At 34.2% G+C, this 10,855-nt stretch overlaps 1 protein-coding gene across 2 annotated transcripts in view; it reads right to left on the bottom strand.

Annotated features, from left to right (window-relative positions):
• Positions 1-6: 6 nt before the first annotated feature.
• Positions 7-10,855, bottom strand: part of LOC108735039 (MAGUK p55 subfamily member 5) — a 52,009-nt gene continuing 41,160 nt past the window's right edge. For both annotated transcript variants that reach the window (XM_025979317.1, XM_025979318.1), the window contains 7 exons: positions 4,435-4,722; positions 3,858-4,070; positions 3,444-3,788; positions 3,143-3,349; positions 2,926-3,090; positions 2,535-2,848; positions 7-2,472 (listed from right to left, as the gene is read on the bottom strand). In XM_025979317.1, the coding sequence (XP_025835102.1) occupies positions 2,290-2,472; positions 2,535-2,848; positions 2,926-3,090; positions 3,143-3,349; positions 3,444-3,788; positions 3,858-4,070; positions 4,435-4,722 (1,715 nt within the window). In that variant the 3' untranslated portion in view covers positions 7-2,289. The remainder of the gene's footprint in view (positions 2,473-2,534; positions 2,849-2,925; positions 3,091-3,142; positions 3,350-3,443; positions 3,789-3,857; positions 4,071-4,434; positions 4,723-10,855) is intronic.

The following is a 10,855-nucleotide window of genomic DNA, read 5'->3' as shown; positions in this document are numbered from 1 at the left end:
TCTGCCTATTTATTATTAGAGTACCACATTATTTAATATTGGATACCAACAAGCCTTGGTGATGGAATGTAGCAAAAACAGGGAACGTTAAAAGCTATTTTGATTTGATATGTAAAGAAATACCTATTTAAGTATTGTTATGAACATCATCATCAGTTTACTTATAACATTTGTAGAGATTTATTTTCAAAAACTACGTTAGGTAAAATTATAAATATAATTATTCCTAGAGGTGAGCTTAGATTTAAATACTTTGATATCGAATATTTTTTTTTAGTATTTCGGCTTGTTTGTCAGAAAACGAGTGTTTTAATGTATATATAATATTTTTAAAGCAGAAAAAGCTCTTTTTAATATGAGAAATGGTAAAAACGGTACCTTTTTTTTATAAAAGCCTCTATGTTTTATTAAATCTTTGTGGCCAGTGCCTATAAGGACTAGTCGAATTAGAAGCTGTGCTTCGTTTTTAGAAGCTTTTATAAGAAAATATTCTTTAAATTTGATTTATTTCATAAAATTCATCTTAAAATGACGCAACACTAATCGTAAGTATTACATAATGTGAATTGTTGTGGATAAATTACAACAAGAACCCACAAATATGTAATATAAAATTGATAAGATGTAAAAAAGTAAAGTAAATGGTTTTAAAATTGCTATAAAACACTGATTAGTATACATAAGTACTTATACACTTTTTACAACACGTGAAGCTATAGTTGCTTTCTATACATATATTTAACAAGACTGAATAATCCTAGTTCCTATATACATTCATATTATTATTGCCTTCTCTAATACTTAAACTGTTTTCGACTTTGAATACTGCCCGCATGCGCAGTACTGATCACAGCACTAAGTGATGTCCGCATATACATATATTTATATTAAGACAAACAATTAGTAAAATTTGGTCCTTCTTACTATAAAATCAGCAACGACCAACCGATTTTGTTGGCTACATACATATCGGATTATTACGAATTGAAAACAAATCAAAATTTTATTATTATAACGACAGAGAATAGATCAGAAAGAGAAAAATTGTAGCACCATTTTATCGATTAGGCCATGGGTAGTATGCTACATGCCGCATCTCTTTACATCACTTTCTCTCCTTGTACAATTGCATGAAAAAAAGAAACGCAACCAGGGACCGAAAAAAAAATTAAGAAACATTCTTCTTATTGTGCGGTAGTCAAAAGTGTAAAAAGTGGGAACGAAACTATTATTTAAATAAAATACATAATCCTAACACCTAATAAAAACTTTTAAAAAGCTTAAAACGCGTTATTTTCTGTTAAAGACTATAATTTCAAAACACAATTTTACAACCAAATCTAAAAATATTAAACAATTATCCGGAGCAAGCTTTTATATATGTCTTAAGCGGGCAAAACAACGATAACTGCACCTTGGTAAACATCTTTAGAGAATGCAGCAAAAAACCTAATTCAGGAATGTCCAAGGCCATTGTAGAAAGCTCTTCCTTATCGAATCATTGGCAGATGTTTTATCTGTTGTTCTTGTTTTTATTCAGTTTTTGGACCACCGTAACCACTTCGCGATGTGCGGTGCAGTTGTTGTGACGAGTTATTTATTAAGAGATTGATTTGCATTTATCTTTAAAGGTAAGATTTATTTAAATTATAAATGGTGCCAATTAGCACAGGCAATAAGTTATTGTGTTGCATATTATTTGCATTTGTATAAGTTTAGTTTTAATTTATTGTTAAGCCTTAAATTTTTGTGTAGTAAACTTATTTTCTAACTGAGGATGACACCTTAGGCGTCGAAACGCGTTTTAGGTTTTTTAAACGTTTTCATGTCTAATTTTAGGTTTTAGTTTTTTATATAATGCAGTTCCACAAAACTCCTTTTGATTTTCTTATAATACTATTGGAGATAGAGTTTCATGTGGAAAAAAATGGTAAACCAAGCCAACAACTTAGGTAATTACACTGTCCATACTTTCTAAGGTTCTGCACAATACATTTTGAAAATGAATATGTATTTCGATAATTTTTGTCTCCTGGTACGCTTTTTTTTGCCGATACTTTCTAACAGATCCCATTATACAGTATACAACGTCGCTTTGATAAACTAAGTGAGACAGCAACAATTTGTTTTTCCGCTTTTTTATATAAATGTTATTGCTGTCCCACTGTTGACAGTTTAAAAAACGATACGTAAATACTAGATAATAACGACGATATTTTTTTTAACTAAAAACACAGTAGTATACAATATCATTAATAACAATAATTATACAGTTAGATAATGATCGGATTAGAGGGCTTTCACCCAGGCTGCTGGTACCCATTGTGGTTCTCTTTCCAGACTGTTGATTTCCGCCAGCAGCTGATGGTACGCCCTTTCCGTATCATTGTTAATAATTACCATGTCAAAGAAGTGACCATACTTACTCTCCATTTCTCTTGCCTTTTCAATTATGTCTTTCAATTCCTCGTCCTGGCAAATAAAAATTATTAGATTATTGCATGAGACGAAAAGGGGACGTATTAATTAGTTACCTTAAAGGCTTCGCCACTTCTTATCTTCTTTTGACGTAGTTTTTCTAAACTAGGTGGCGCTACGAACACAACATAGGGTTTCAGATCCGACGTCCTCAATATTTTCAAACTCTGAGGATGTAAATTCAATACACATATTTTTCCTGAATTAACTACTGATCTAATAGCATCTAGTGAAGTGCCATAATAAGCTTTCTCGTACTCTCCATGTTCGACAAATTTCCGAGATAAAATGTCTGCTTCGAACTGAGCTCTTGTTATGAAATGATAATCTTGACCATCCACCTCGTTGTCTTTCCTTGCTCTTGAGGTATCTGTCAAAAAAAGGAGACCAATATATTAAAAGTAAATTCGATTTGAATTTTTTAATCATTCATGTTACAGTACTTACGAGGGATGGCTGCGGCAAATCTTTCTGAGTCTTCCATTAACCTTTGTCTCAGTTCATGCCTTCCAATATTAGGCGGACCAATGAGGACAATGGGTCTCTTTTGATTGGCTTTAGGATAATATAAGGCTACTTCTTCGTATGTTAAAATTTCGTCAGGCTCATACTCTATAAAAATTCAGACTTTACTTAAGTTCAGTTACATCATCTTAGTACATACCGTCGATGGCATTGGCATATATTGGATATCCACCTTCAGCGTATGCTCCCTTCTTCTTTTTCCGTTTAGGGGCTTTCCCACACAACAACGTTGTGGCTTTCCGCTGAGCCTTTGGATACCTTTCACTTGCTGCAAGTCTCATTGTCTCTCTCTGATGCTGGAATGATTGAGATGGCACCAAACCTGCCAGCGTTTGATCTTCTTCGCCTTGATTATAAAAAAATTATAATTATTACAAATGATGGAAGAAAGCGTGAAAAAATGATCCAGAAAATTTACGAAAAAAATGATGATTATTTACCTTCTCTGTAGGCTTGCCACCAACTAGGGTCTTCCTGACTAATGATATGCAGAACATCGCCTTTCTGGAAGCTAATGCCGAGTTCACGACAGGGTATGTAAAGGTCATCTTCGGGGTCATAGTCGAAATGCGCCTTGACGTGTAGCACGGAGTCCCGGCCTGAATGGCTTCTAGCTTGGGACGCGGGAACTATGAGGAACGTTAGGGTCCCTTCCATAGTTGCCAGAATATCACAGACAGCGTTCACGCTTTTGCCGCGCATTTCGATTTCGTTCACTTCTAAGATTTCATCGCCTTCGTGCAACAGGCCACTCTTTTCCGCTGCTCCTCCTCTCACTACCCTCCCTGAAGCAAATAATAATTTTTTAATGCAATCGATAACCATCAACTTACGTAAACGATGTGATCCGTTACCTATAACTACAGCGTCCCCTTCGTTTCTGATTGTGGCACCAAGAGGTTCGGTGCTCTTTTCGATTTTGATTATTTTGATATTGTCCGCTCCGTAGTGATCAGGTAACGTTTGTGGTATTGTCTCTGCGGTTGAGGGCGTTGGCGTTACGGAGTCGGGAGGTAATGTTGAAGCGACACCATCGTGGGCTACCATAAGAGCTTCTAATTCGTACCCTAAAATTTCGGCTTTTATAAATGGATACATAACGTCTTTGAGTACCACAAGGAAGATCTTCAACTTTTTTGAACCGAAGTTTTAATGGTTTTAGGTAATAAAGACTAGAAGAAGTGATTGATAAACACTTTAAGTTCAGAAATTAACTGGGCATCAAAAATAATCAAGATCTCCAAATCTTTTGACGTATGTGATTCGAAGCAAACTTTATGATAAAAATTTAAACGGATTTACAATAGCAACGTTGTTGAAAATAGGAAACAGGGAACAAAAGTAAATGTAAGTTCACGAATCCGCAAAGAAAGGCAATCGTATTTCCGTTTGGGGAAATTCGATAGAAGTACTTAGCCCTTTCAAGTCTACCTGTGAGTAATGTTGCGAGTTCCACGGCGGAAGCGCTTTGGGAATTCCCTAAGGCATCTAGACAGTCTCTTAGCGCAACTTGAGCATTGGCAACTGGTCGAGAACTGATTCGCGATCGCACCGTTTGCACTTTGTTATGGATGGCCAAAGCACGTCCAAATTGAGGGGAAAGCAAGAGGGACTGGACCGCTGCCACTCTGCCTTCCAAACCTCCCAAACCTCCACCCGTTCCTGCTTTCTTCAACTGTATTTGCAACCGTTGTACAGCTGCCACTAGATCACCATAATCTGAAAATAAATTGAATCTCCTTAAAGAAGTTGGAGGCTGTATTTTTAAAATTCCGAACAAAAAAGAAAGGTAAAATTGAAACCGTTTGGTGAAATTTAGTTGCTCTTTTATCTACAAATTTTTTTGGCAGACGAAATCAAAAATATTCTTTTGTTCCTTATCATTTCTGAGTCTTCCACTGCTTAGTAAAATGAATTTTTGGAATTCTGATGATAGTTATTGTATTACACCTTGCGTAAGAAACTTGTTCCTTTCTTTTATGTTTGTAATAGCAAAAGGACTCTTGAACTCTCCATGTTAATTATTTTTACCGCACATTAGAGCCAATGTGGAGTCCTGTATTCCTAGTAAAGGGCAACTTCAATTACTTAGGCACTTCACACATTTAATTGTCAAGGCAAATATTGCATCAGTTTGTTGCTATGCAGATTAACGTACACATTGCAAGACATTAGTTGTTTATGTTTCCATTTGCTAAACAAAAACATTGATCTTTGTGCCAATAGCCTCACGTATGTACAGCTGTAAAAACTGATTTTTTTGTGTTGTTACCGAAGAAAATAATAAAGATCAATTTTACACATCCTTATTAAAAACTTATTAGAAGAAAATACTGTATAAACAATATAAAAATAGAAGACGGGATCAAAAGTTCTCATCAGTATGATATGCTTTGCCATAAAATGTCCAAAACTAAAGGAAAATCGGAATGCTACATGTATTTTATTACGTAGGTAGCATTTTTCTTATCAAATGTCGTATGTAATTTTTGATTCCGCATACATATCCATGCGTTTCTCCAAAATTATTTTATTTATTGATTGGATAAGGAAATACCAATTTTAATACCACGACTACTGAATTGCTTAGAACCTTAGGGTGGGTTTAGATCAGAGCACGAACACGAACACGTTCAAATTTCGAGATAAGACGAGTAGGAGCGAAAAACTGCTTTAATCCATCCCAATAGTCCCATTGTTGTTTCAACCACACAGATAATAGAATTAGAGTAGGCAAAAGCCCATCGGAAATGTATCTTAATAGAACGAAATAGAAAATACGCAGACTTCTTATATTTGTTCTACTTCGAGCATCGAGTCGATTATCAGCATAATTTTAGATAGGGTTCCACTCTTCCCTTGCTCCCTCCCTTGCAACCTCCCTTGCCTCAAATGTATATATTCGTACTCAGATGTAAAAAAGGCGAACTATAAACATTATTGATCGAATAAAGCAATTGTATTGATGATCTTTATTTACAATCCAAGTTGTCTTGGTTGTATTGTATGATGTTCACTTTTATAATAACAGTGAAACAATGTCCATCTTTAAAACGTGACTTACACACTAAAAAGTACATGTACATAAAAACGTGATTATTTTTTTAGTTTAATCGTACATGTGTTTTTCATGGAGGTACATATCGTATCTAAATACTTGCATAGGCTACTACTCGTTTTGACCTATGCTTGTTTAATATTCATGTTTTAGCGTAGGAAATCAACAGGCCATTTAGGCATTTAAATAAGATGTTGGGGAATGTAGAAAGTGAAACTACACACAACATTGATTGTTTCGCATTAACTTAAACTAATTTAGCTTTAGTAGATTCGATTTTGCCTGTAATAAAAACGTTTATCCCGTTGATATGTTCGTTCCAATAGCTGCATTTCATGTACATCATAAGTTTACAACGACTACTGAGTGAAATATAATTATTCACCAGTACAAACCAGTGCGCAAATAAAGAAATAATCAATCATAGGTTTAGGGAGTAAGAAATAAAATAAATGGACCATTTCAAAAGGTTTCTCGTTTGCCTTTTTACTGCGATTTTCAAAAATTAGATCAATAACTATTCAATGACTTGTAAGAAAGATGCTCATATACTTCTTGCTGTATTACAAAGAGCAAAACTTATAATAATGGCACTAGAGATAGCAATTCATAAAGTGAATGAAGGGCTTTCACGCTTCGTGATATGCAACCAAATAATAATGTATTTCCGTCTAAATATCCACAGGAAGCTCGGAGAGTGTTCACAATGCGTATTAAGTTTTATGAACAAAAGGGACTCACTNTTAAACAATATAAGTCCAACAGTCCCAATATCTAATACATCGGCTTATTTTGACCAAATCGAAAATAATATTTATAAAAATACAACAAATTTACACTTGAGAAGTACATCTGATTTGCTTGATTCTCTACATGAAGCATTAAAAGTTGAAGTAGAAGAAACCCCATTAAATAATGAGATTCCTGTGAGAGATGTACAAGATAAACTTTATTTTAAAACTCGCATATTGGTAGAAGAAGCCCTTCACTTGCCCATGAGAAAGAAATGCAGATCAAGGAAGAATAAAAAGAAGCATGCTAATAACGAAATTGCTCTTCCGAGTCATTATGTGACTTTTGAAGTCGAACCTAATGCACAATTAAAAATTACACCTGTGGAATTCAAAACTACCAATCCACGATGGGATTTCAAATGCGAGGTCTTTTTACCATCAGAACTACTCACAAACGTAAATTATATTAATAAATTGTTTAGTGCAATTTTTTTATTCAAAAAATTAATTTCTTTTAGAGCCAGAAAAGATTGATTTTTAAAGTATGGCGTCAAAATGGCGCTCCCACAGCTCAACAAAACTTACATACCGATGGAGTTGTTGGTTTTGCGGCGGTAGATTTGACAGTACTTTTGGCTGGTCTTCCTTTTGTTCAAGGGTGGTTCAATATTATCGACTTTTCAGGAAAATGCAATGGACAAATTAAGGTAAGATCCTTCATTTAATATTTTTTTTTTTAGTAAACAGCTGTACTTTTCTCACAACTTAGATATGCGTTACGCCATTGGAATCGATTACGCGATTTACAAGAACTCAGATTTCCAATTCTTCGAAACCTACAGTTCCCAAATCAATTACTCTTCCAAAACCTGCCCCACCCCCTCCCCAAGAACCCAGTGAGTTGTTAAATAACGCACTTAAAAGAAAGTTTCAAGAACTGGAAGAAATCAATCAACGTTTGCGATCGCGACTTGCAAACGTTATTCAAGAAGATTCAGATTCAAATGACGACTTCTCTGAAGCATTTGAGTCTGATATTAATATGCTTTGCGTAGAAGATGACTTTGACACTATCGACTTCGATAAATTGGAAAAACAGAAGAAACATAAAAATAGCAATCTTTTGCTTCAACTTGAAGACAATCCAGAAGGAGCAAAACACCTCACGCCCTTCAAATTGGGCACAGATCCAAACAAAAGTGATGCAGATTTTAGATCTGCTTCCAAGAAAATGAAACAGAAAGTTTTTGCCCCACTGCTTGTTGATGTTGCAGCAGGTGGAGATGGCGTTGATACAAAAGGCGAGGCAATCAACGAAAACGATGCTACCAAGGGTTCCATACCGCTTTCAGAGAGTTTAGCATCGTTGGACCAACAACTTCAACAAGGAAAAGAACGAGTTGATAATCTCCTACATAAAATCTCCTTGATTGCTGGAAACAATGTTTTCGCTGCGTCGAAAAGTTTTGAAACAAATTCCGACTTCCCCTTTAGCAGTCGTTATGTTTCTGGTTGTTCTGTTAGCCAAACTAGTGATCATCAGACAGATCCTACCATAGAAAATAGAGGACCCAATTTCGTCGATGCTTCGTTTGATACTGTTATGTTTGAAAAGCTCTGCAGTGTATCTGCAAACTCCAGCTCTGCTTCTTTGAATGAGGAAAGTGCTCAGTCTTGCGCAACTACAGGAACCAGTGTAAGTGATTCTTCCTTGAATAGACCTGCACCAGACGGAGCTGGTAGCAGCATTGCTCCTAAAAGTTTCACTGCAAATACTACTAAATAATTAGCATCGATATCTTTAGATATAGACTTTAAAGGGCACATGGGTACCTGTTTGTCTCATAAAACGTAATAAGGCCGTTTTTTTCCTTTTTTCTATTTAGAAATCCTCTATGTACTAATTTATACGCTTAAAAAGTTTTTTAACGTTATAAACTGTTTTAAACTTATGTAGAGTATGGTAGTAATAAAGAAAAAAATGCATATATTGTTACTTTATTGATATTTGCAATTTTAAACTATAATCTGGCGTGCTGATTAAATCATGTATTTCTTCAAATAGTTTTCAATTCGTAATTTTTCGTTAAGCTTATTTCTCTCCCATTGAAATATTTTTGCTGTCGTTCCCTGGTGATCATGTACAAAGGTACAAGTTCGCATTCTCTGAAAGGTATTAACAGTGTATCGATATTTATTTTATAAATATTGCATTATTACTTTAAATTTCCTAAGTTCACTCGACTTATACATTTCCCTCTCAAGTCTTTCTTCTTCCATACAAAAGTGACAGAGAAATATTGTATAATCTTGATGCCAGTAATCGTAGTTGCAAACTTTACTGCATTTGATACAAACATCACAGGGTTTATTTAAACATTTCACTTCGTATGCTGGTTCAACAGTGGGTCTTCCAAAGTTGTTTTGTAAACCTGTTCTTCTACATTTTTTCGCATCAGGGTCGTAAGTGCCTGGCCTAATGTATGTATGTTATAAGGAGCTGTATACATAAGGAGATAAAGACCAAAGGGTGATGACATACCCTCCCCCCTCCCTAAGAATTACCCAGATATTATAAGAAAATGGGATCATTCAAGACTTAAACACACTAAGAAAAAAATTTTTTTTATTCTATTCATTTTTGCTAACAATGCAGGAACAGGTTGCTGGACATTTATACTATATGAAATAAAAACAAAGTTATCCATTTACCATTATATCTTAATTGACCTAGTATAACGTTTGATAAAATTATATTATGATTATGAATATTATTTACTGAAAGGAAATATAAAAATGTTCATGTCTTATCCTCTGTGAAGGAGGGAGAGGTGGAATTTTCATGTTTGATAATATTTGAATTGATCCCAAATTCGAAGTTGATAAAAAAGAAAGTGTAATTATTAATAAAAAATAAAAAAATACACACCCTGGTGCGTCTGATTCATCTATGGTTTTTCGTAATTTGTTGGAATTAAAAGGTGCCTTGTTCTTCCTAAAAATTCGTTTTTGTAATAGCTCGTATCTTGTGGGTGATGGATTTCTGTTACGTTTATATATCATTCGTGGTCCCCGACTTGCAAGTCCACTAACACCTCTGTTACTTCTAACCTGTGAAAAGCGAAAAATAAATTCTTAATATTATAAAAAATAACGTTACCTTATTCTGGATCAAATACACTCCCGATGTTAAATGTTCCAGGTTGTATGTTTGTGGGGTAAGCTTAGTTAATATTTCAGCTTTGCCATAGCGCTTTTGAAAAGAACTAAGGTTTTTTCCAATAGGGTTTGTATCCCGGGGAATTTTAGAACCAAAGCAGATGGGATTTTGGATAACTCGCTGGACCACATATGGAAATTCCCCCTCTATTTTTAAACGTATCTTTTAAATTACAGTCTTAAATATTGTTTTAACACTGTAGTACATTTACCTTCACCACTCTCTACATCGTCCATTTTTCCTAATTATAAAATTAATAAGACAGTTAAGCATCAAATAATTTTTTTAAATAGTAAAAGACATCATTCAGGTTGCTATGAAAGTGAACAAATGGCATAGTTATACACAAGAATTCCTTTTGTTACATAAATCGACTTTCTTGCGTGTTTAAATGAAATACAAGACGGATGTGTTCTACTAAATTTCGTGACTTCGCTTGTCATGAAAAAACACTAAAAATCAGTTTTAGTATTGGCAAATTCAATATCGGAAGTAACTATAAATACATATACGTACCACCCTTTGATAAAAAGCAAGGAAATGTCACATTACTCATAGTACAGTACAGTACAATATTTTTAAAAAGTATCTTAAAATTCTAATTTAAAGTACCTTTTCCTATAATTCAATTACACACTAATGTGCAATTTCATTTCCTATTACTTTTACCTTTCAGCATAAATGATACTAAGAATATTATTGAATTTAAAATTATAATTCTGTCATTACAGCAACATCTTTGTAGTGTTTTTAGTATTTATACATAAAACTTGGTGACATTAATTACCGAGAGTAAAATAACTTGTAATAAGAGTACCTACTGTAGTCGTTCTATGGGTT

This window comes from Agrilus planipennis, unplaced genomic scaffold (assembly GCF_000699045.2).
Source record: "Agrilus planipennis isolate EAB-ADULT unplaced genomic scaffold, Apla_2.0 scaffold20, whole genome shotgun sequence".
Taxonomy (NCBI): Eukaryota; Metazoa; Arthropoda; class Insecta; order Coleoptera; family Buprestidae; genus Agrilus; species Agrilus planipennis.
This window is presented reverse-complemented; position numbering and strand designations above follow the sequence as displayed.